At 40.1% G+C, this 20,228-nt stretch overlaps 2 protein-coding genes across 3 annotated transcripts; one reads left to right on the top strand and one right to left on the bottom strand.

Moving 5' to 3' along the window:
* Window positions 1-1,547: 1,547 nt before the first annotated feature.
* Window positions 1,548-18,962, bottom strand: METTL9 (methyltransferase 9, His-X-His N1(pi)-histidine). 2 transcript variants are annotated; one of them, XM_021539766.2, is made up of 5 exons: window positions 18,693-18,962; window positions 15,089-15,279; window positions 12,701-12,910; window positions 12,085-12,269; window positions 1,548-2,274 (listed from the first exon to the last, which is right to left on the bottom strand). In XM_021539766.2, exons 1-5 carry the CDS (start codon window positions 18,864-18,866, stop codon window positions 2,072-2,074), a joined length of 963 nt encoding a protein of 320 aa, XP_021395441.1. In that variant the 5' UTR covers window positions 18,867-18,962; the 3' UTR covers window positions 1,548-2,071. The 2 variants fall into 2 exon arrangements, with proteins under 2 accessions (XP_021395441.1, XP_021395440.1); XM_021539765.2 differs by having other exon boundaries at window positions 1,548-2,277; window positions 18,693-18,961.
* On the top strand, window positions 3,045-8,737 carry IGSF6 (immunoglobulin superfamily member 6). The gene is made up of 6 exons (XM_077786938.1): window positions 3,045-3,111; window positions 4,703-5,050; window positions 5,943-6,049; window positions 7,062-7,115; window positions 7,692-7,775; window positions 8,720-8,737. Exons 1-6 carry the CDS (start codon window positions 3,045-3,047, stop codon window positions 8,735-8,737), a joined length of 678 nt encoding a protein of 225 aa, XP_077643064.1.
* Window positions 18,963-20,228: the final 1,266 nt, after the last annotated feature.

Below are 20,228 nucleotides of genomic sequence, written 5' to 3'. Positions count from 1 at the left end.
TAATGAACTACTGAACTCACAAGTTTCTTTCTGTGGGCAGCATTGCACACAAATACGCTCAGTGCCTGCAGGGAGGAAGAAGCGCCTTCCCTCGCAAGGAGCTCTGGCTTTAGATACAGGTGTAGGGACACTCCTGGGGGTTATTCTCTTGATTCAACAGGACTAAGCAGCTGTTCAACCCTGCTTAATTTAGGCTTTGTAGAAAGATTTTCATTACTGGTCATGTTTTAATTCCTCATGTCAAGTGTAAGAATACTTGGTTAAATAGAGTGAAAAAAATCCCTATTGTTTAAATTGCACCTTCTGTTCCCAAACCTCTCAAAGCCATTACAAACCAAAATCCTCAGTGACAGCACTAAAAGATGAGAGACATGAAATGCAGCCTCCTGTGTGATTTTTAACATGTGGGATTAAAACACTTAAATACCTTTGAAGAAGTTTGTCTTACTACATATTTGCTACCTTAACCTAAATTAATGACACATTAAAAAACATTTTCCCACTACTAGCTGAGTACAAAATGAAGGTAGCAGAAGATAAATTAATGGATTCACTCCTGAGCATACACAGCTCATTTTCCCAACAGACAAATCTGATTGCACTACGTGCCAAAATGCAACAGCACATCCTGAAATGATAATAACACTGAGTCTAAATTGCTGTTGAGAAGTAATTTGAAATTTCAGCATTCCTTGCCCTTGCCCCATACTACAGAATACTATTCCACAAAGATGACTGACAACAAAAAGCTAATAAATTGGCAGGAGAAATCATTAACCATCAGTCTGAGGTAAAGCTAAAATGACATGCTAAGCATCCTACCTGGCATAAAATCACCATTAATTATAAAAACTACAAAAAAACCCACAACAGACAACTTTTTTAGACTTCAAAAGCAACAGAAGTCAGTTCTCACTTTACTTACCTGAGGTTTCTCTGCTTTCTCACACTTGCAACCCAAGCACTGTATGACATACACCTGCCAGGTCTGTAGTACTTATGATGTCTCTTGTTTTAAAGAGAAGTCATATTCCAACTGCCAGAAATTATCCACTTAAACAGTTTTTAAAACAAGACATGTTAAAATAAATAGCATTCATTCAGTGCTTTTGAAGAAAGGAAAATGTCTCAAGCCCCTAAAGCCTGATCCTCACAGGCAGTTTTACTCAGAAAATTTGCAAGAAACCACCTGCAACTTTTTAAAGCTGAAAACATTTGGCAACAACCTGCTTAGAGGGTTTGTTTTTAAAGCCATCAGTTTAAAGTGCAGTTTTGACAAGTTCTACTGTAACCCCTTTAGCTGGAAAAAGGCAAATGCAAAAGCAATGAGGATTCATGAGGCTTTGACAGGGAAGAACATGAAGGAAACCCAACCAAAAGTGATACATTTTTTGTGTACTGCAATCCCATTAAACAATAATTAAATGCAGTTTAAATAAATGCAAGGTTGTGTTGCTACTGAAAGCTTGATTCTCAACACAAAATGCAGTTGCTGCAGACAAGCATGGCTATGGTTACGAAAATGAACACAAAAGTTAATGCAAAAGTCATCTCAAAAAAGTTTATTAGCATGATTAAAAACGTGAAGGATGACAGTAAGAGAGAAAGCAACTTAGCATGGAAGATTATCCATTTCAACAGTTTTATTCAACAAGGCTTGAACTGAATGGATAACTTTATTGCCAGATTTTGTTTGATTTCTTTTACAACAGTTCACACTGTATCAGTTTCACCATTATAAAGACTATTGCTTTTGTTTGGATATGATCCCTGTTGCAGGTAAGAATAAAAAAATATCCCCCATTGCTACTGGATTGCAGAATGCAATGTTGGTTTAAGAGCTGGTAAAAAAGAAATACTCAGCTGAGGAGTCCATTTAAAAAACAACCTTTCCCCACCCCCTAATCACACTACAAAGAAATACATTATTATTTTGGCCTTTAAATTTCTTACATGGTATTTATTTAGCATGGCAATCCCAAAATTCCCTCCCTTTAAGTAACCATAATTCAAAATCCTCTTTCAGAGGCTGCTTCTTGGGTTAGACTGTGGAGCTTTACTTCACACAGGCTTACACTGGCTTGAGGACAAAGACAGCATCATCCAGCACGTAGTAGTCATTGTACATGTCACCTTCACAGAGGTAGGGCAGTCTGGTGAAAGCCTCGATGGCAAAACCAGCTTTACTGAAAACTTCTGGCAGGCTGTTCACCTGTTCTTCCCAAGTGTGCCCTTTGATTTCCAAAACTTCTGAGGGCTTTTCCCACTTGCCACCTACTGAGAAAACAGAACAGTTTTGTTTTAATTATAATGAAAACTTTATTGTGTGCTGCATTTTCCTACAGAAAACATAATTACACTAATTATGTTCCATTCCACTCCACACAGGAGGTTGCCACACCACTTGCAGACTGATTGCAAGATCAGTCCATTTTATCCCTGCTGTTCAAAAGCAGCTTCTTTAAGGTTATCTTTTGTTACATTTTTAACTAGAAGTGCCAGGAGTGGCCTAAAGGTAACTGCCATTACTTACATTAGTTAAGAGGCTGGTGCCCAGCAGACAGGCACACAGGTAATTACAGTAATTAGAGTCAGCAAGTTGAAAACTATGATTTGCTATGAAGCTTTCACCAGCACATCACCCACATTACAGTGGATGGCTACTTTGTGCTTTCAGTGGTCACCTACCAGCTGATCTCCTAAAGGCTGCTTATGGTCATATAAAATTAAGAAGCTGATTCAATAGCATGCTGGAAAATGTCTTGTTATTTGTTATATCCAATGAAATAACCTGAAGGATTATAGCTACAATTCTCAGGAATTCAAAATATAGAGTTCTTCACTCATTTTCCAAGTAATGTCATCCACAACAAACAAAAGCTTTCTGGAGTGGTCTGTATCTTTAACCACTTTGCTAAATGCAATAGTAAACACCCTTCTAAACAGGAAGTTCTACATCTTGTGATTGAGACAGTTCCGTGAATCCAAACATTTCCTAAGTTCCTCTTCCTTCAAGTAGATTCATTTCCACAGAGTTACAAGAAATGGCATCTTTCAACAAATTAAAAAACGTGCTGATGCTGGTGTTTGACTGGATCCTGTATGGTGCTGGTAAGACTTGAAAATTTCTTACATTTTCTCACTTAACAGTGGTTAAACAAGACTGAGAATTTTGTGGTTATGATTTGCAACACAGCTACATAAGAAAAGCAGTGAAAAGTTTTGCTGAAAATCAGGTTAATTTCTGCTATCATCATATAACTTCCAAAGAACACAACTGCTAGCAAATGCTTTTTTCTTCAAAAATCCGAAATGCTGCTGTAACCTGTGATTTCTGGGTCAAATCCCGCTGCACTTCCCTGCTTGGAAGACTCCAGCAGCAGCCTGGTTTCAGAGCAACTGTGTTTGCTTGGGTGGAGGGTTTGGGAAGTTCAGCAGGCAGCACCTATATGACCTGAGGCCATGGAGTTCTGCTCTGCAAGGACACCAGAGCCTGTGGATGAGGTGGAAAAGAGAAGGGCACCAGCGGCAGAAGCACAAGCTACTGCCTTTCATCACACAGGGTGCAAGTACACCCACAACTTACAATCTTCAGATTGCTGCAGCTGCTGGGGAATGGCTCTGATATGGACCTGACACAGAATCAGTTTCACTTTATTCCTGTAGAAGTTACAGCCACTAAATCTGATTGGATTTAGTGAGAAAAATGGTGAAGGAACAATGCTAATTGTTCACCATGGACTGGTTTACAAACTATGTATCAGCAGTACACGAAGAAATTTCAGTTTATTTATCTTCTAGTTTCTTATTTACTGGCAAGCAGAAAAGGATGCTATTTAGATACTACCTTTATTCTCATTGCAATAACCTCAATGCTATAGTTTAATAACTACACTATTTATTTGAATAAAATTAAATATATTAACATGGAATTCACATGGATTTCAATAAGGACTTCAAAAAAAAATCTTCCAGACTAGTCATATTAGACCCCACATTTTAGTTCTTTAATTAGAATGCTCTTTTCTGATTAACCTTGTTTTCTCTGCACACATTTTTAAATGTCAGGACTAACAAGCACTATTATTCTTAGAAACCCAGAGTCAATATATGTGATGAAGTGGAGGAATATCTAGGAACTACTGTGAATTCTAATCAATGTTATGAAGTTGCTAAATTATAAATGTCTTGATTTATGACATTTCCACTGCTTACCTTCAGCTTGTCTGGCTTGACTCAGACCAGGAACAGTGGAGAAGTGGGAAAGCCCTGCAGAACTCTCCACTGAGGAACTAATTTAGGTCACACAACACCCATGCCCACTGGCCAGTACCCTCACAAACATGCAGCACTAAATCTGAGGCTAGAAACTGCACAAAGTATTCTTCTGGTCTTCTCCAGTGCCAAAGGAAACATTCACATTGCTTCAGATCTATCAGTCTTCTCTATTTTGTCAAAAAATAGAAAGCCAAGCACATTACCCTGTAGATAAAGGTGTTAAATGAGCACATGTGCAAGCTGTAGGAACTATCTAAAAACAAAGTTTGCTGAAAACAACCTTAATTTCAAATTTGAAACACAGTTGGTTTTGTCCTTTCTACCTACTGTTCCTTGAATAAACCAAAAGTAGTTGTTTTTTCTTTTCAGACTGTACCTGGCTTTTTAGCTGTCCCTCACATCATCAATTGTTCCTTCCCAACAGGTGTTGCAGGTCACTGCCAAGTCACTGTAACACAGCCCAGGTTTCAGCAAGCTGACTCCTCCATGAACGTGTCCCTAACATGCACTTTCTCTGCCTCTGGATGCTCCTCGTCCCAACCTGAAGTTCTGTGGTTTCGTTTTTTAACTAATACACATCAGAATTTGTGTACTCCTGGATGCACAGATCATAAGAAGTACAAAGTACATTCATCAAACAATAACATCTTACTTCAGATAAAAAATCTGACTGTAGATGACAGTGCTGTGTACATCTGTGGAATAGCATTTTCAGACTCCGATTCAGCCCTTTCTAAACAAACAGGAGCTGGAACAGTACTAACAGTAACAGGTCAGTTGATTATTCCTTCTTAATGAAGCACCTTAGAAGAAATAAATTATCTTTTCTAAATACTCTCTTTCTTTATACTTTCAAGAATGACATTTAAGATGGAAATACCAACAAACCCATTAGGAGTAGTATGGCTATATTAAGATGTTATTAATAAATCCAGAGGGATTCCACAAATAAGCATCTTAACCTTGTTTGCTAATTAGGCTGTTTTGTCATATGATGAAGATGATTCTAGAATTCTATAAAAGAAAGAAGTTTTGCACTTATGCTGTCTAACCACACTGTGCATCCTCTTACAGAAAGACTTTTGTGGCTGTCAGAAAGAAGTATTAACAAGAAAATGAGAAGTAGAGAAACCAACACTTAGTAGAAGTTGCAAGAGAGTGCAGGGCCTCAGACCTGGGGATTCACACTGCCAGCCTGAGAAAAATGCTACAAACCTTTGTATCACTTGCCTCTAGTTAAGAAAGTGATGAAACTTTAGTAACTACATTTCAGTTTTAAATGCCTAAAACAGAAAAAGAAAAAAAAACGCAGAAACACTCAGCTGGATTATTACTTTCTTTATATCCCTTCCTTCCTCTAATTCCATTTCTGAACAGAAGTCTATGAGCTTTATTCAGATATACCTTTACAGGAGAAGAACACTGAAGGCCATTCTCTCTCTATCCCTAAAGGAGAAGTTCGTAATCAAAACTAACAGGTCTCCATTGCCTGAGCAAACAGAAGGAAAATGATCTCACTAAGGAATTTAGACTGAAAATTACCCAGAAAAATATTGATGATACATGTTTTTTTAATTCCTCAGAGAAAGGGAACTGGAATACAGTCTTAAAAAAATTAAGTGAATCAGAACTGTCCTTTATTCTAACACTCATCTTTAATAAAGGATCAGGGAAGCAGCTCAGCAAAGGAAAACTCATCTCCATGATCATCACCTCATCCTTACTGTTCCTGTACAGTGCTGCTGTGTTCATTTCCTTTGTGGTCTACAAGGTAGGCTCAGAGTGGTTTTCTGATTTTGTTCATGTTGTAAATCAATGCAGTTTTAACATCTCCATAAGGGGAATAAAAACACATTTCTACATTTCATAACTATTATGGTTAAGTTTTAAAGAGGTGGTTGGTTGAAGTCCATGTGCTGCACACACACTTCTATGAACTCCTGTGTGGCATGTACCTGGACTCCCAACAGCAACCACATTTTCATTTTTCAGTAAAGTGTCTAAAATAAAAGGTATTCTGAATTTAAAATTATCCTGAGACTATAAATTTCCAGTAAAAGTAAAATAATTTAAATTCACATCAAATTATTTATGAGCTGCAGTAAAGTTACTGCAGACTCTTCTCTTCATACATGTACAGAGAGACCTTGGTAAAATTTAAAAATATCAGACACTTGAAAGAAGTTTTATGCTTACAGAAACAAACTCATTAAAATGCACATGGTTAAAAGTTAAGTAATTATCGTTGTTTTTTTTTAATCTAGAACAAAATTTGTGTTTAGATAAAAACAGAGCTACAACAGGAATATTTACATGATAATAAGACTTTGACAGGAGAATCAGAACTTCACAGTTCTTCCTGGTATGATATGGTAAAATGACTCTCTCCTGTAGTGACTACTGTCTAAGCATAAAGACAGGACTGGCTTTTTCATGTTTTTCTTTATAAGTGAAGGTACAGAGTGAATAGTGCAGTGGGAAAAATTAAACAAGCCTTCTGCAGGGGAAAAACTGGATCTGTGATGCCATTGGTTTATTTTTGAGAATTAAGTAGTGTTTCAAGCAGGTCCCACTGTGCTCAAAGCAAAAACACTTGCAGTATCCACTACCAGAAGCTGAAAAAGGCTTCACAAATGTGAAAACCTCTCTGATTTTTCCAATGGTACAAGCTAGAGAAACACTTGCCTACAAACTGACACTGCAAATGGGCAACAATTTTAACTACTCTGCTAACTTCTCATCTTATATTTTAATTGTTTTTTCGTTTATTTTCCTTCCTCCAGTTAAAAACAAAACTGCTAAAGAAAAGTGGGAAAGACCAAACAACAGAGAACTGTGTATGTTACCATGTTATTTGCTTTGTCTGTGATTCAGAGCTTCTTCTTCTTGTCTTTCTGAAGTATATTTGGCATCAAATTTGTGGTTAGTTGAGATTCCATTAAAGAGACATTCTGAGCTGTTAAGGCTTCACTTTAGATTTGTACAAAATTAGTTATCAATTTATATTTAACAAATCAGGTAATTTATTTTTAACATTGGATGCATGGTAAATTAATCTCTGTAAAGGCCATCTCTAACACTGTTTCCTTTAGGTTTTAAGTAAATTTTGTTCAAACTTCTGACAATAAAAGGTTTTGCTATTAATCAACAACAACCTTCACCACTATGTGTCCTTGTACAAAAATCAGAAGCCATGCATTTAAGGGGCCATTACAGAAGGTGTATATGTTATGTAATGCAATAATAATGTAAATTAAAACTCTTCTGTTTACCAAACTGTGTGTTTTTAAAATGCAACTTAGTAACATTCCCAAAGATATCCAGGTAGAAACCTAAATTAGAAAAGGTAGAAAAATATGTTTCCTCCAAGTTAAAATGTTGCACTGAACCAAAACATTTTAAATTATTTGCAGAAAATAAGTAGCGGCCGAAAAGTTTTTCAAGCAATTGCTCAAGAACTTCAAAAGCAGAGATATGCTCAACACTGGCAACAGCCTGTGAGTATCCACCCACCAATACCTAAATTTATGGGGAAAAAGGGAAACTGGAAGGTTTTAGGAGTTTACTGTAGTTATTTCCTTTAAAGTTGATAGAGATGTAAAAAAAAGGATTCTGAATGACAGAATACTGAAGGACATTATAAAGCATTCTAAATGGCCATATACATACAATTACATATATATATTTATACATGTGTGTGTATATATACACCCATACACACACTCCTTTTTAAATGCATGCTTGTACATTTAAAATTAAAACTGCCATAAATTTGTACTTTGCCAAGAAGAGGTCTAGTTCTGTACTGTTTGGTAAAATGCATGGAGCTATTAAGAGGTTATGTTTAAAAGTACTGATTTTTCAGCTCTTCTTGCTCCATTAACCCAGAGTAAGGGACAGAAACATAACACAACTATTACAAAAGCTCTGTAATATATTTAAAAGAATTTCCCTTCCTCCAACACACAGAGGCTAAATTAAATATTCAACATTACTGGGTAAAGCCACACAACTTACTTTATCATTCTAAATTTATGCCATTAAGTCTTACATGACAATAATTTTTCATGTGCCATGTAAATTATTAAAAAAAACCAACCAAAACCAAACCACACAACTTTAGAGATCACATATATTTGCAAGCAAGGAAAATCGCTTCAAAATCTTCCTTCTCTTGAGAAACAATGTTAATTCTTTCCAATTCTGAGCACAGAGATCATTCAGAGATGCAAGCAGGAACCAAATGACACATAGACCAAAGTCAAGCACTTCTCCTATGTACATTTCACTTCATATTTTTCCATACAGCTCAAATAATTTTCCTCTGTAATTACCCTTTAAAGCCTTTCAGTCCCTGCTGACATGACCTGCTCCTTGGTTTGACCATCAGATATGAAAATATGGGCAATGTTTTACTACCCCTGTTCTCTCTGGACCTTAGGAAAAGCCAACAGGATAAGAAACATGTACTGAAGCCTGTAGATACCACATGGACAAAAACAACTAGATAAGAGCAGAGAAAGGATTTTACTGAAACACTTAAGGGATGGAGTTTGCCTCAAAAAAGAAATTCTGGCTTTATTAAAAAAAAAAATCACCTCAGTAACAAAACACTTCTGTCCCTAGGATGATTTGGAAGATGACACTGTTTATCAGAACAGATGAACACGTGCAACACTTCAGATTTGTTCAACAGTTCTCCTGCATGCAAAGGAGCAGGTGAGGAAGTTAAGCTCCTTGCACCAGAGTGTTCTTTGGGAGTATCTTCTAAACAGATCACCAGAACCAAGTGCATTGTACCTTACATCTGTGTTACATATTCCATTTTCCATTTCCAAGAACCCTGGGCAAATACTTCATCTTTGTAAGACAATTGCTGATGCTTCATAAAAGTTTCCGTTTTTAGATTTAATTCTTTTTTTTTTCTCTTCATATAAACTTTCATGTATTCCTGTTACACGAAACAGGATGTGAAAGATGTTTGACAATTGACAGTAACAGAAAATAAACTCGTTTCATGGGTGAAATTCTGGAATTGTTCATAATTTGTTAATAGGGTGGTTATTGATGTAACATTTACAGACCAACAGTAAATGAGCCTTAGAACAGTTTAAACAGAGCAAAACCTGTGGATTAGACAGGCAAGCAGAAAAAACCTGACAATATAAATACACACACTATCCTTGCAAACCTCATTTGGGATGGGAGCATCTTCCAATCCTATTTAGGAAAGTAACTGTCATTCTGAAAACATTGCTCCTCCAATACTAAAATTCACCTGCTAGGCTGACAACCTCCATCTCCCAGTCCCACCATCCCAAGGTCAGGAATACCTGGAGCACCATGTTTTTCCTTTACAAGCCTGTTCAACATGGATACAAGCATAAAAAAGAACTACACTACCCAGCAAAAGGCAGTATACTTTTTTTAAAAAGTACCTTTTTCAGCAGTTACTACCTAGCCAATCTGCAAAATCAGCACTTTTACAAGATACCTGTGAGTATCAGGCATTTTCCCTTCCAAAGAACAGCTGCATCTTTTACCATAATTTAAATAAAGCAAGGTTTTGTTTAACAAATGAAGTGGCATTTCTCACTTCTGCAAGATGAGAACTGAAAACTGAGAAAAAGCAAGGGTCCATCTTACACACTGTGTTTCCAGTTCAATTAATAGTATTTCAGGAGGTTAAAATACACACCTTTGCCTTCTCATCCCTGTCAACCCATTACAAGGATATTAACATGTTCAATAAGGAAATTTCAGGTGCCCAGTGTTCACTACTTCTGAAGTATGGCATGACATTTTTATTTTAGAGAAACTCACACCAGTAATTTCTGTCTGTATTAGGAAATACAAAGGATTCTTATATGACTCTATGAGACACCTATTGAAAATGAAGTTGTGGTAATACTTGTTCTTAGTGACTAGTCTAATACCTGATGATTCATCAGGCTCTCTTGCCAAATTTAGACATCTGCAGTAACTGCATTCCTGGTTGTTCTGCATGCTGAAATAAAACTGAAAAGCCCCAGAGAGAATTTATAACTGAGCTCCTCTGGACTCTAGGTGTCACTGTCATTCCACAGACAGTGAGCACAGATCTGTATTTTAATTTCTTCTCCACCTTGCTTTGTTCTCTTAGAGAAGGTTTTATGTTATTCACATAGACAGCTTCCACCATTACCATTCCATTATACTGCATGTAATAACCCATATATCTCATTTTGATTAAAATAATTTCTCCACTTCAATCTATGGATCTATCACTGGATCAAACACCTTACCTGCCCCAACAATTTTCCATTTGATCTCCTTCTACAAAATTAAAAAGTTTCACTATATGGGTCCAAGCTGGTTTTAATGAGCTGCTGCAAGAAGTTACTTGAGCTATGGAATGTTCTCCTCTTTGAATGTTCCAAGTATAATTTTGTTATATATAAAACATATGTACATAACTATTTTTAAAATGCATCATGTAGAACAGCTGAATGAAAATACTGAAATTCTAAAATGGTTTTTGCATCATGAAGTCAGTCTGGCAGCTAATTGTCTGTTTCTTTAGCCCACAATTAAATTGATCTTTAGTGGGAAAGCTATAACTTTTGTGTGTGCTAACCTGCACTGTTAACAGTTTATACCATATCCATAATTGTGGCAAATAGTGGCAAAGGATTTCTACAAGGGGAAGCCATATTGTCCCACACTATAGGAACAATGAGTTGTAACCAAATATGCTTGAAATACTTTACAGATGCCTAAGACAAACACCAAATCTAATTTAAAACACATTACTTTTCAATATAGTTACAAAATTACAAGCTCAAATATGGTATTATAAGTAATTCTTCACCTGATGGCATTACTTCTTATACATATTTTTTCCCCTTTCCCATCAGAACACCACTAGCATGTTAAAAGAGAAAACCAGATTCAGTTTGACGCATTTGTGATTGCCAGAACATGATTAGTTCTGTATTTTCTGGGCATCCATGCCTTTCCACAGACAAGTTTTAACACTCAAGGAGAAGCAGAACAATGACTGATGAACATCAGCCTCCTGGAATTCAAACCACCTTCAAGGTGCTTCAAAGTCAACCCACAATCATGTGCATATAGAAAGGTTTCTAGTGTCTTTAGAAGTTTAGTCATAAGCAAAGATTCATATGAAAAATCTCTCATATATTTCTTTAAAATCCAAGTAGGGTAAATAACTGAGTTTCGGGAGTGAATTTTACTTTTTTATTCCTGTTATTAGTACAATGTAAATTCATACAATATTAATAGTGGTTGATACTTTGTGTTTGTAGGGGCCCATATTTTACTTTGAGACCTCCTGTTGGAAAGTCAAAGTTATCTTTGTATGGATTTTTAGGTGGGATTCATCTGGAACACTTGAAACAGTTTGACCTGAATGTCTCTATTCAACATTAGACAGTTCTGATGGATTTGCTCAACTGGTCACTAGAGACAGCTGGGATCACCTCTGGGTAAAAGGCCCTAATCAGGGACTAGTTTTCCCAAGTTGCTCCAACACAGCTGAAATATGCTAACTTGCAAAACAGGATCTGTGACTTCGATATTTGAGCTTTTTGTTAGTGTCAACAATGTATTCTGTGGAGTTAACAAAACAGTTTACATCATGTGGCCTATTTACCTATGATTTTATACTTTTGAACATACCCTCTACTAGTTATTTGTCAAAAATCAAATACAAACATGTCTTTTATGAAACATTTAATCTGGGGATACTAGATCCTACAAATGTTTTCTTTACCTGCTTAAACAGCTATTAATCTGTGTACTTACCATTTTCCACATAGGGGTGAAATGGCAGAACCAGTGCTAGGATGACTCTGCCTCTGGTTGGCTCCAGTACACTTCTAATATCTTTTAATACAGTCAGTGGTTGATCACAGCGATCCAGCAAATTCAAGCAGCTGATAACATCATACTGAAATCCTGTGTTTTGCCATTCATTTACACCAAGCACCCTGTGAAAGGAAAGAGATACAATCTGTTAAATAAAACCAAGCTGATTTCTGACAGAACTACTGAAGAGAAAAATTCCCTGTGGACATGTTGGTAGTGCAAGTAAGGTCAAGCATTTAGAGAAGAGACAGACATGATCCCTTCTGGTCTTTTGGAAAAGAAAACTAAATCAATGATCAGCATGGCTGCATGTCCAGTCCTATGAACATTTATACTGTCTGATAAGCATCAGGAAATAAAGGAGACAAAAACCAACACTGATAAGAGGGATCATCACATGTGTTTGTTTTTCTTCTTTTGTACAGGCTGACCCTTTCCTTAGCAATCAAGCAATAAAGCAATTGACTGAAAATACTGAGCATTCATTAAATTACAAATAGATTGCTTGCTGTAATGTCTGATATAAAGGATGTAGGAATTATTCAGTCAATACCTGTATTTCTTCTTCTGAAGCTGCCATATCATAGTTTCAGACAATTCAGTGGCATAGATTTCTTCAAAGTGAGGACTCATAACTTTAGTGACTTCTCCATCTCCAGCCCCTAAATCAAGAAGTCTGTGGGATTTCCATTCAGGATTTATTTTAAGCAGTCTTTGAAATTGTTCTGGGGAAAACACAAACATTGAGCCCCTTCCAAGCAGCCTAAAATGTAAAAACAAGAAATGACCGATTTTGTACAAACTTTAACAGGACAGGCAGTGAAGGAATTCAGAATGTGCTTTGGCAGGAACCAGTCATACATAATAGTAGACAAGGTCACTGCTCAGATAAATTTTAAATCCAGTTCAACTTCTCTTGCACTTGTAAGAGATCAAACACAGAGCCACATGCAGTTACAGTGGTTAAGACTCCAGAAGGAATTTGATTAGGTAAGGAAGAGCTCATGGGGTGCAGCTCAAGAAAATGATTGCATTAAAAAAAAAAAAAAGGAAGGGGGAGAAAGAGTAGGAAAGATAAAGACTGAACCTTATTTGTCACATCTGCAGATTTGAATCTCTGCTACCTATCTTAAAAAAAAACAATAGGATGAAATAACAGAGGAAATAAAATGGCTGCAGTCACAGAAGTATGCACAGTGAATGAGGAATGGGATGTGGAACAAGGAGGGAAGACAGGGAACAGATTTAAAGAAAGCATGGGGGTAACACTGCTGGAGAGGCAAAAGAGATTTTTTAAATTCTGTGTTACAATGGCTTTTGCTGCTATCTGCAGATCCTGCATTCAACATAAAAAGCTGTGGAACAGAAAATAGACAACTCATTAAGGAATTGGGCAGAGGTGACAGTTGGATTCCTTATGGATCAAGTCAATGCCATACCCGCCCATAACTGTTTGAAGACTACACAGTGACATGTTTCAGCTGTCATAGCAGAATTCAATGATGAAACAGTTAGAAGAACAGGCAGAGGAAGAAGAACTGGTTGCTAATAGACTGCAGGTAGATAAATACTATTCTTTAAACTCCAGTAGGTTAAACTTAAAGACAATGAACAGGAAAAAAAAAAAAGCAAACAGGAAAAAATGTAAACAGAGACAAAAAGACTGAAAGAATTACTAAAACCCAAAGAAACAAAAAGGACAGAGTATACAAAGTCACAGAGAAGAAACTAACCAGGATATCAAATGTATAAAAATAAACAGACTACATCCAATTTAAGTAGAGCCCCCTTGCAGCACACATGTCAGTCCACACTGTATAATTGGCTCATAGCTATTATTCCTAACAGCATTATGAGGTGTTATTCAAAGCCCTGAAGAGCCTTTGAAAAAAAATAGAAGAGAAAGGAAGAAGGGACCAAAGGAACCTTTATATAAAGCTACACATAACTAAGAACACCACAGGGAAGCTCATAAAGTCATCTGAGTAGAAAATAAGGAAAAAGACTATTTTTCTAGCCCCAGTAGACAGCTCCTATTTTGTATCAGACTGTGCAGAAGTATGTAGCAGGTGCAGAGGTGGGGATACTGGAGAAATTGGCTAAATGTAACAAAATGCATTTTTCATGAGGTCAAAGCTGATAATCTGTTAAATGTGTCTGAATGGAGTAAGGTGAGCAAAAAAGGGCTCTGCCTTGTTTGAAAAAAATACTAAAGCACCCATCAACAGCCAAACTCTCCTGCAACTGATGCAATAAGAATAGAAGAATGCTGTTTTATCAACTTATTTTTTCCTGCTCTGCTGATGGTTCATAAGTCAAACATGCTCCATCAGAAGTTATCTGTTCCAGCACAGCTTAAACACAAATTGAGGTGGAATTGTTTTAGAGAATAAGAGAAAGGACAATATTCCACATTTGTGTTACCAGGCACAGCACTTGGCCACCTCTGCAGTGTTTAGAAATGTGCCATGATTTGCCATGGACAGGCAAACACACTCCGGTAGGAAGAGTTTAAGGTACAATATTGAACAGTCTGGATACAGGATACAGTCTGCCACCAGGACAATCACAACAGTAACTATATAAAAATGTGGTTAGCAGGGAAGGGGCAAGGTGGGGGGGGAGGGAAGGGAAGAAAGCTGAGGGAAGAGATACTCTCTTCGAAGAAAATTAGCACAAGCAATTGTTTTAAAATGCAATTAGAATCCTCTGACTGTCTTCTATTAATTGCAATTACCTCCTCTGTCCCCCCACTGGAAATGGTGCTCACCAGTTAAGAGGGCTGGGAATGATGAACACAGGAGGGCATTTCACACCTGACAGAGCAGCAAAGGGAAATTGCACATTTTGAAAAGCTGGCAGATCAAGGGGCAGGGCTGAACACTTGGAAACTCTAAATCCAAACTGTATTAAGCTTACCCAATATTGACTTTTCACTTACCCATTGATAGATGTTCTAGACATAAAAAGGCTAAAAATAGAGGATACAAAAGAGTGATAGAGTTGGATAAACAGCCAGCCTGACTTCTCAATGCTGTTGTTTAAGAAGATCTGTGTTCCTTGGTCAAGGTAACTCTGGACAAAAATGGGCTGAAGGGATTCAGACAACTGTTCAGTATTGCAGACATACCACTAGAAAAAGAGATAAAGGTTCATTTAAAAAGTTCAACAATGTAAACCCAGAAGCAGTCAAAATTAATATATACAAAACTATTACCAATTTCCATAAATATGAAAATTTTGCTTTTATTACAAAATTTCAAACAAACTTCAGGGTTAAATTAATTTAGAATTGTTACAAAGTGAGGACTGATTACTTGCTTTTAATTTTTGTCCTAATTCCCTGTACTTGAAAGATATCTACAAGGTCAATTCCTTAGAAAGCAAACATAGGTCCTCTATGCAAAAGTTATATTAAGACAATTTAAATTTCTTTCTAATGAAGAGCATTACAATTATTTTTCACTCACCTACATTTACATGGAGTTAGTGCCAGTCCTTCTCACAAAATACCATTATGTCTATTTTCTACCATTAAGAATTATTCTCTACAGCCAATACACTCTCATCTCCCCCTTAAATCTTGCAATAATATTCCTTAATCTGACTGCATGTGTTCATTGTGCAGATAGGGAGCTTTAAGCATCCTAAAGTGAGATGTAGTTTTAGCAGAACCTTGTAAAAAATGCACATGGAAGGACAGAAACTGGGGTAACTCCACAAAGATTTAACACACGTGCTCAGATCTTGATCCCGTCACATTTGTTTGCCTTGTTGGGAGAGGAACACTCACTCAAGGCAGGTTTACACAGCAGTCAGCACAGTGGAACTTGCAGCCATCACTGGAATGGGACAGGATTCTTACTGCAGCTTCCCAGCAGCAGTGCCAGCAAGCACAGGGGAGCACACAGTGCTCCAGGGCCCTTTTGCCACATTCATGAGCAGGGGCTCCATCAAACACTGGCTCAAGGCAGCAGGGGAAGACCCCTCAGCTGAGCAGCAAACCTGCCTGCTGAGGTTTGAAAACCTCCTGTACAGTGGGTGCATTTCTGGCAGAATCAGGCTCTCAACTGTACTTTCAAACACCCTGGTGGGTGGAACAAGTGAGTGATCCTTTCCTCTGAAACACAGATTCTGAGCCTGGCACAGGGATCCCCAGAACTGCTGATTCACCACTTTAGGTCTCTTCTCACTGCAGCTCAGCACTTGTTAAATAAATCAGCGTAGGCCAGTGACTCCCAAAAGGAATCCTTAGTGGCTCCTGCAAAACCACTAAAGCAGCAGTTTGTGTACTCTGTCCATTCATTCAGAAGTCAATTCCAAGACTGTGGCAAAAGCAAATGATCCCAAGGAGTTCAGGAGCAGGTTGGGATGTGTCAGGTTCACTCACAAGGCTGCTGCCTCACTCCACTGAACAGGTTTGGAGTGGCTCAGATGATTTATTTGCCTTTTGCAATGTGTTGCCAGTTTCAATCCAGAAGAACAGCCTTGGGAAACAGAGGCTTTGTTCCATAAGCAGCATGACTACACCTGAGCTCATACACCTTGAGGTTCTGCACTGAACTCTCTCCTGCAGTTCCACTGAAAAACAACAGCCCTACAATTCTTGTCTTTAAAACTTCTAAATATTGACATAACCACTGGCAGAAAGATGATGATGACAACTAACAGAAGCTTATTTCCAAAAATTAGGTGTTGTTCACAGATCTCCACTTTCCTCTCAATAAGGTTTACTGAGTATGGTGTTATTTGGTCAAAGGTTGGACTTGATGATCTTGGAGCTCTTTTTCAACCTCAATGATTCAATGATTTTATGATCTCTCATGGTTAAACTTGCCAATAAGGTTATTGACAACTACCTATGTAACACTGGTGAATAACAGAAATTCTAAAACATTATAAAAGAAAAAACCAAAACAAAACAGCCCCCAAAAACCCCAACCTAAAAACCCCAATCTAAATTTCAAATGAAAAAATTGGTAAAAAACAGCTTAATTCCAGAACTACTTCCTCAGAATAGAAACTGCTTTTGTTTTCCTCCACACACAACATATGAAAGGCCACTGGTTATGTGACAAAGTATGTGCCAATCTCTTATGTATTTTCAGACTGTTGTGCTAAGACCATTGTTACAAAAAATTTATAAACATTGCAACTCTTGCCTAATATTAGTAAAATGATTAAAAGCTTCTTTTAGATAATTTACATAAAACTAGTTAAGTCAGTAAAACCGCAAAGTACCAGCAGTCTGAACATGCAACCCTTGCTTACCCCACAAACTCAGTAACCATAAATCTTACTAAATGTACCAAATCATCAATATCTACATTTAAAGTCTAGCTCAAATAAAATAGAGATGGAGATTATCCATTGCAGACCATCTACCTGTGAATGACACAGGCACCTCCACAACACATTTCCCTGACTTGTCTTTCTGCTACAGCTTTTAACAACACAAAAGACTTTCAGATTTTCTTTGTTCACCAGAAGGAAGTTCTTCGTGTAAACCCGAATTCTGCTTCTCTTTGTACTTATGTCCTGAATGTTCCCAACAGCAGAGCACAAGCATTAAATTCCAACAAGATTCTGGATGTCAGTGTCCACCCAGAGCACTAAGAAGGCTGCAGAAATGGATCAGCAGGAAGAATTATGGTCTTCCTTTGTACAGCAGTCCTCAAGTGTTTATACTACATCTTCGTTAGCTCGTTTCTGCATATTTAACCTAGATTAAGCTGCCAGCTTCCTTCTGCACGAAGACTTTTTATTAGCCCTTCTAACGCCTGTCAAATTTTTAGCAGCATTTCGCCAAAACATAGTACGGATCTGAACAAATCCCAAATGAAATCTATCACATAACCATTGCATTGCAAGGGCATGGCCCCTAACTTCTCCACAAGGTACCGACCCATGCGGCCACACTGCCCAAACATAGCACTAACCTTTCATCGCCGTCGGATCACATTGCAACAACTCATTCCTAGTCTGCCACCTCCTACTGCTCCGGGGCCTCTGGGGGAGTCTCAGTTTCCCACTTTTTTTTTGTTTTCCTCTAGATGCGCCGGTACTAATTACAAACATCTCTGTGATTACAAACCCACCCCCGTCACCACCAGCTGCAAACTTCCCTGGAGCGCTCTCACATCGCTCACCGGACAAACGGGGGCGTGCATTTTAAAAAACGGGGCGCACGAGCAGCAGCCGGGGCGCCGCTCTCCCGGGAGCAGCCCCGGCCCCGCCCCGCCCCGCCGCGGGTGCCGGGACCGGCGCTGCCGCCCCCGCCGGGTCCCCCGAGCCCGCAGCGCCGGGCGCGCTCCGCAGGGAGGGCCACGGCAACTTTCTCACCGCAGGACAGAGCAGTTCGCTCTCTTTGTCTGCGCCGCCCGGCCCGCTGCCCCGCAGCCCGCACCGCGTCCCCGCTGCTCCCGCCGATCCCCCCCGGCGGAGCTCCCCGGGCCGGGGGTCCCTGTGCCGGCCCCGCCGCCCAGCCCGGCACGGTGAGGAAGGGAGGGGAGGGGCGGGCAGCGCGGCCGCCGCCGGGGCTGTACCTGGTGGTTCTCCCTGGCGTCCGGGGCTGGCTGGCGGTGGCTGCCCATCATATTCACGTAGAGGGACCTGGATAAAGGGCTCCGCAGGTACCGGGCCGGGCCAGCCCACATCGTCCTCCTCAGCACCCACAGGAGCAGGGTGTAGCAGCCCAGCCAGCACAGCCACAGTCTCATGGGGAAGGGGCGCGATCAGCCCCGCGCGCCGCCGCCGCCCCCCCGCTCCATGGCAGCGGCGGCTCCGCTCGGGGCCCGCGCACACGCTCCGGGCGGAACGCGCCGCCGCGGCAGCGGGGCCCGCCCGGACGCCTTCGCTGCGACACGCCGGGGCCTGCCGCGCACACCCGCTCCCTCCCTCTCTCTCGCCGACGGCCGGGCGGGGCCGCGCCGCGTTCGAACCGGAGCGGGGCCGGGCAGGGTGGGCTGGCGGCTCGGCCGGGCCCCTCGCCCGGGCTCCTCCTTCGTCCCCGCCCCGCCCCGGGCCGGCGGGCGGGCGGGCGGGCGGCGGCCGCCTCGGCGGCGCTCGCGCACGTGCTGGGCGCCGCCCTGCCAGCCGCGCGTGCGCAGAGCGGCGCGGGCCGAGGCGCGGCCGAGCCCTCAGCGCGCGGGGCGCGCCTCAGAGCCGGGCAGGGTGGCGCTGGCAGCCAGAGCCCTCCGGGATCCTGCTTCTGCCTGGAACCCCCTCTGATCCAGCTCTGGTCACATCCAACCCTGGCAGACAAACCCCTCCGGGATCCTGCTTCTGCCTGGAACCTCCTCTGGTCCAGCTCTGGTCACATCCAACCCTGGCAGACAAACCCCTCCGGGATCCTGCTTCTGCCTGGAACCTCCTCTGGTCCAGCTCTGGTCACATCCAACCCTGGCAGACAAACCCCTCCGGGATCCTGCTTCTGCCTGGAACCTCCTCTGGTCCAGCTCTGGTCACATCCAACCCTGGCAGACAAACCCCTCCGGGATCCTGCTTCTGCCTGGAACCTCCTCTGGTCCAGCTCTGATCACATCCAACCTTGCCTACCCTGCGAAATCAGCAAAACCAGAGCAACAGCAGAACATTGCCAGAGGATTTTTGAGTGCAGTTCATTTTCTCTGATGTTCAACCCCCCTGAGGAAATTTTTTGACTTGAGAGCTTTAGACAGTGTTCCACTGCGGATTGTTTGGGTTTTTTTCTCCCTCCAATAGCTAGATGGGCTACAATGCCTTTTTGGTCTGTTTTTATTTGGCTTGGGATTAAGACTCTCCTTTCCATGCCTGTTCTTATTTGTAAAGACAGACTAGTTTATTTTTTCCACCTCCAGGAATAAAAGAACTTTTTAATCAAAATCCAAAATGACAAAAGATAAATTTACTGCTTTTTAAACAGACATCTGCTTACTGTATTATAAATTGGTAAATAAAATTAATTCAGGCTAGTTACGTGTTGTTTACAGGGAAATAGATCTTGGTTTTGTCACATAAAAAATACAGATAATTGATTGCACACCAAATAAATTAAGAAATTTGCTAGCTTTTGCCTTTGCATCATTAGCATACAACCTGGG

Source organism: Lonchura striata, chromosome 16 (genome assembly GCF_046129695.1).
Source record: "Lonchura striata isolate bLonStr1 chromosome 16, bLonStr1.mat, whole genome shotgun sequence".
NCBI classification, from domain to species: Eukaryota; Metazoa; Chordata; class Aves; order Passeriformes; family Estrildidae; genus Lonchura; species Lonchura striata.
Note: the sequence above shows the minus strand (reverse complement) of the source record. Positions and strands in the feature narration are given on the sequence as shown.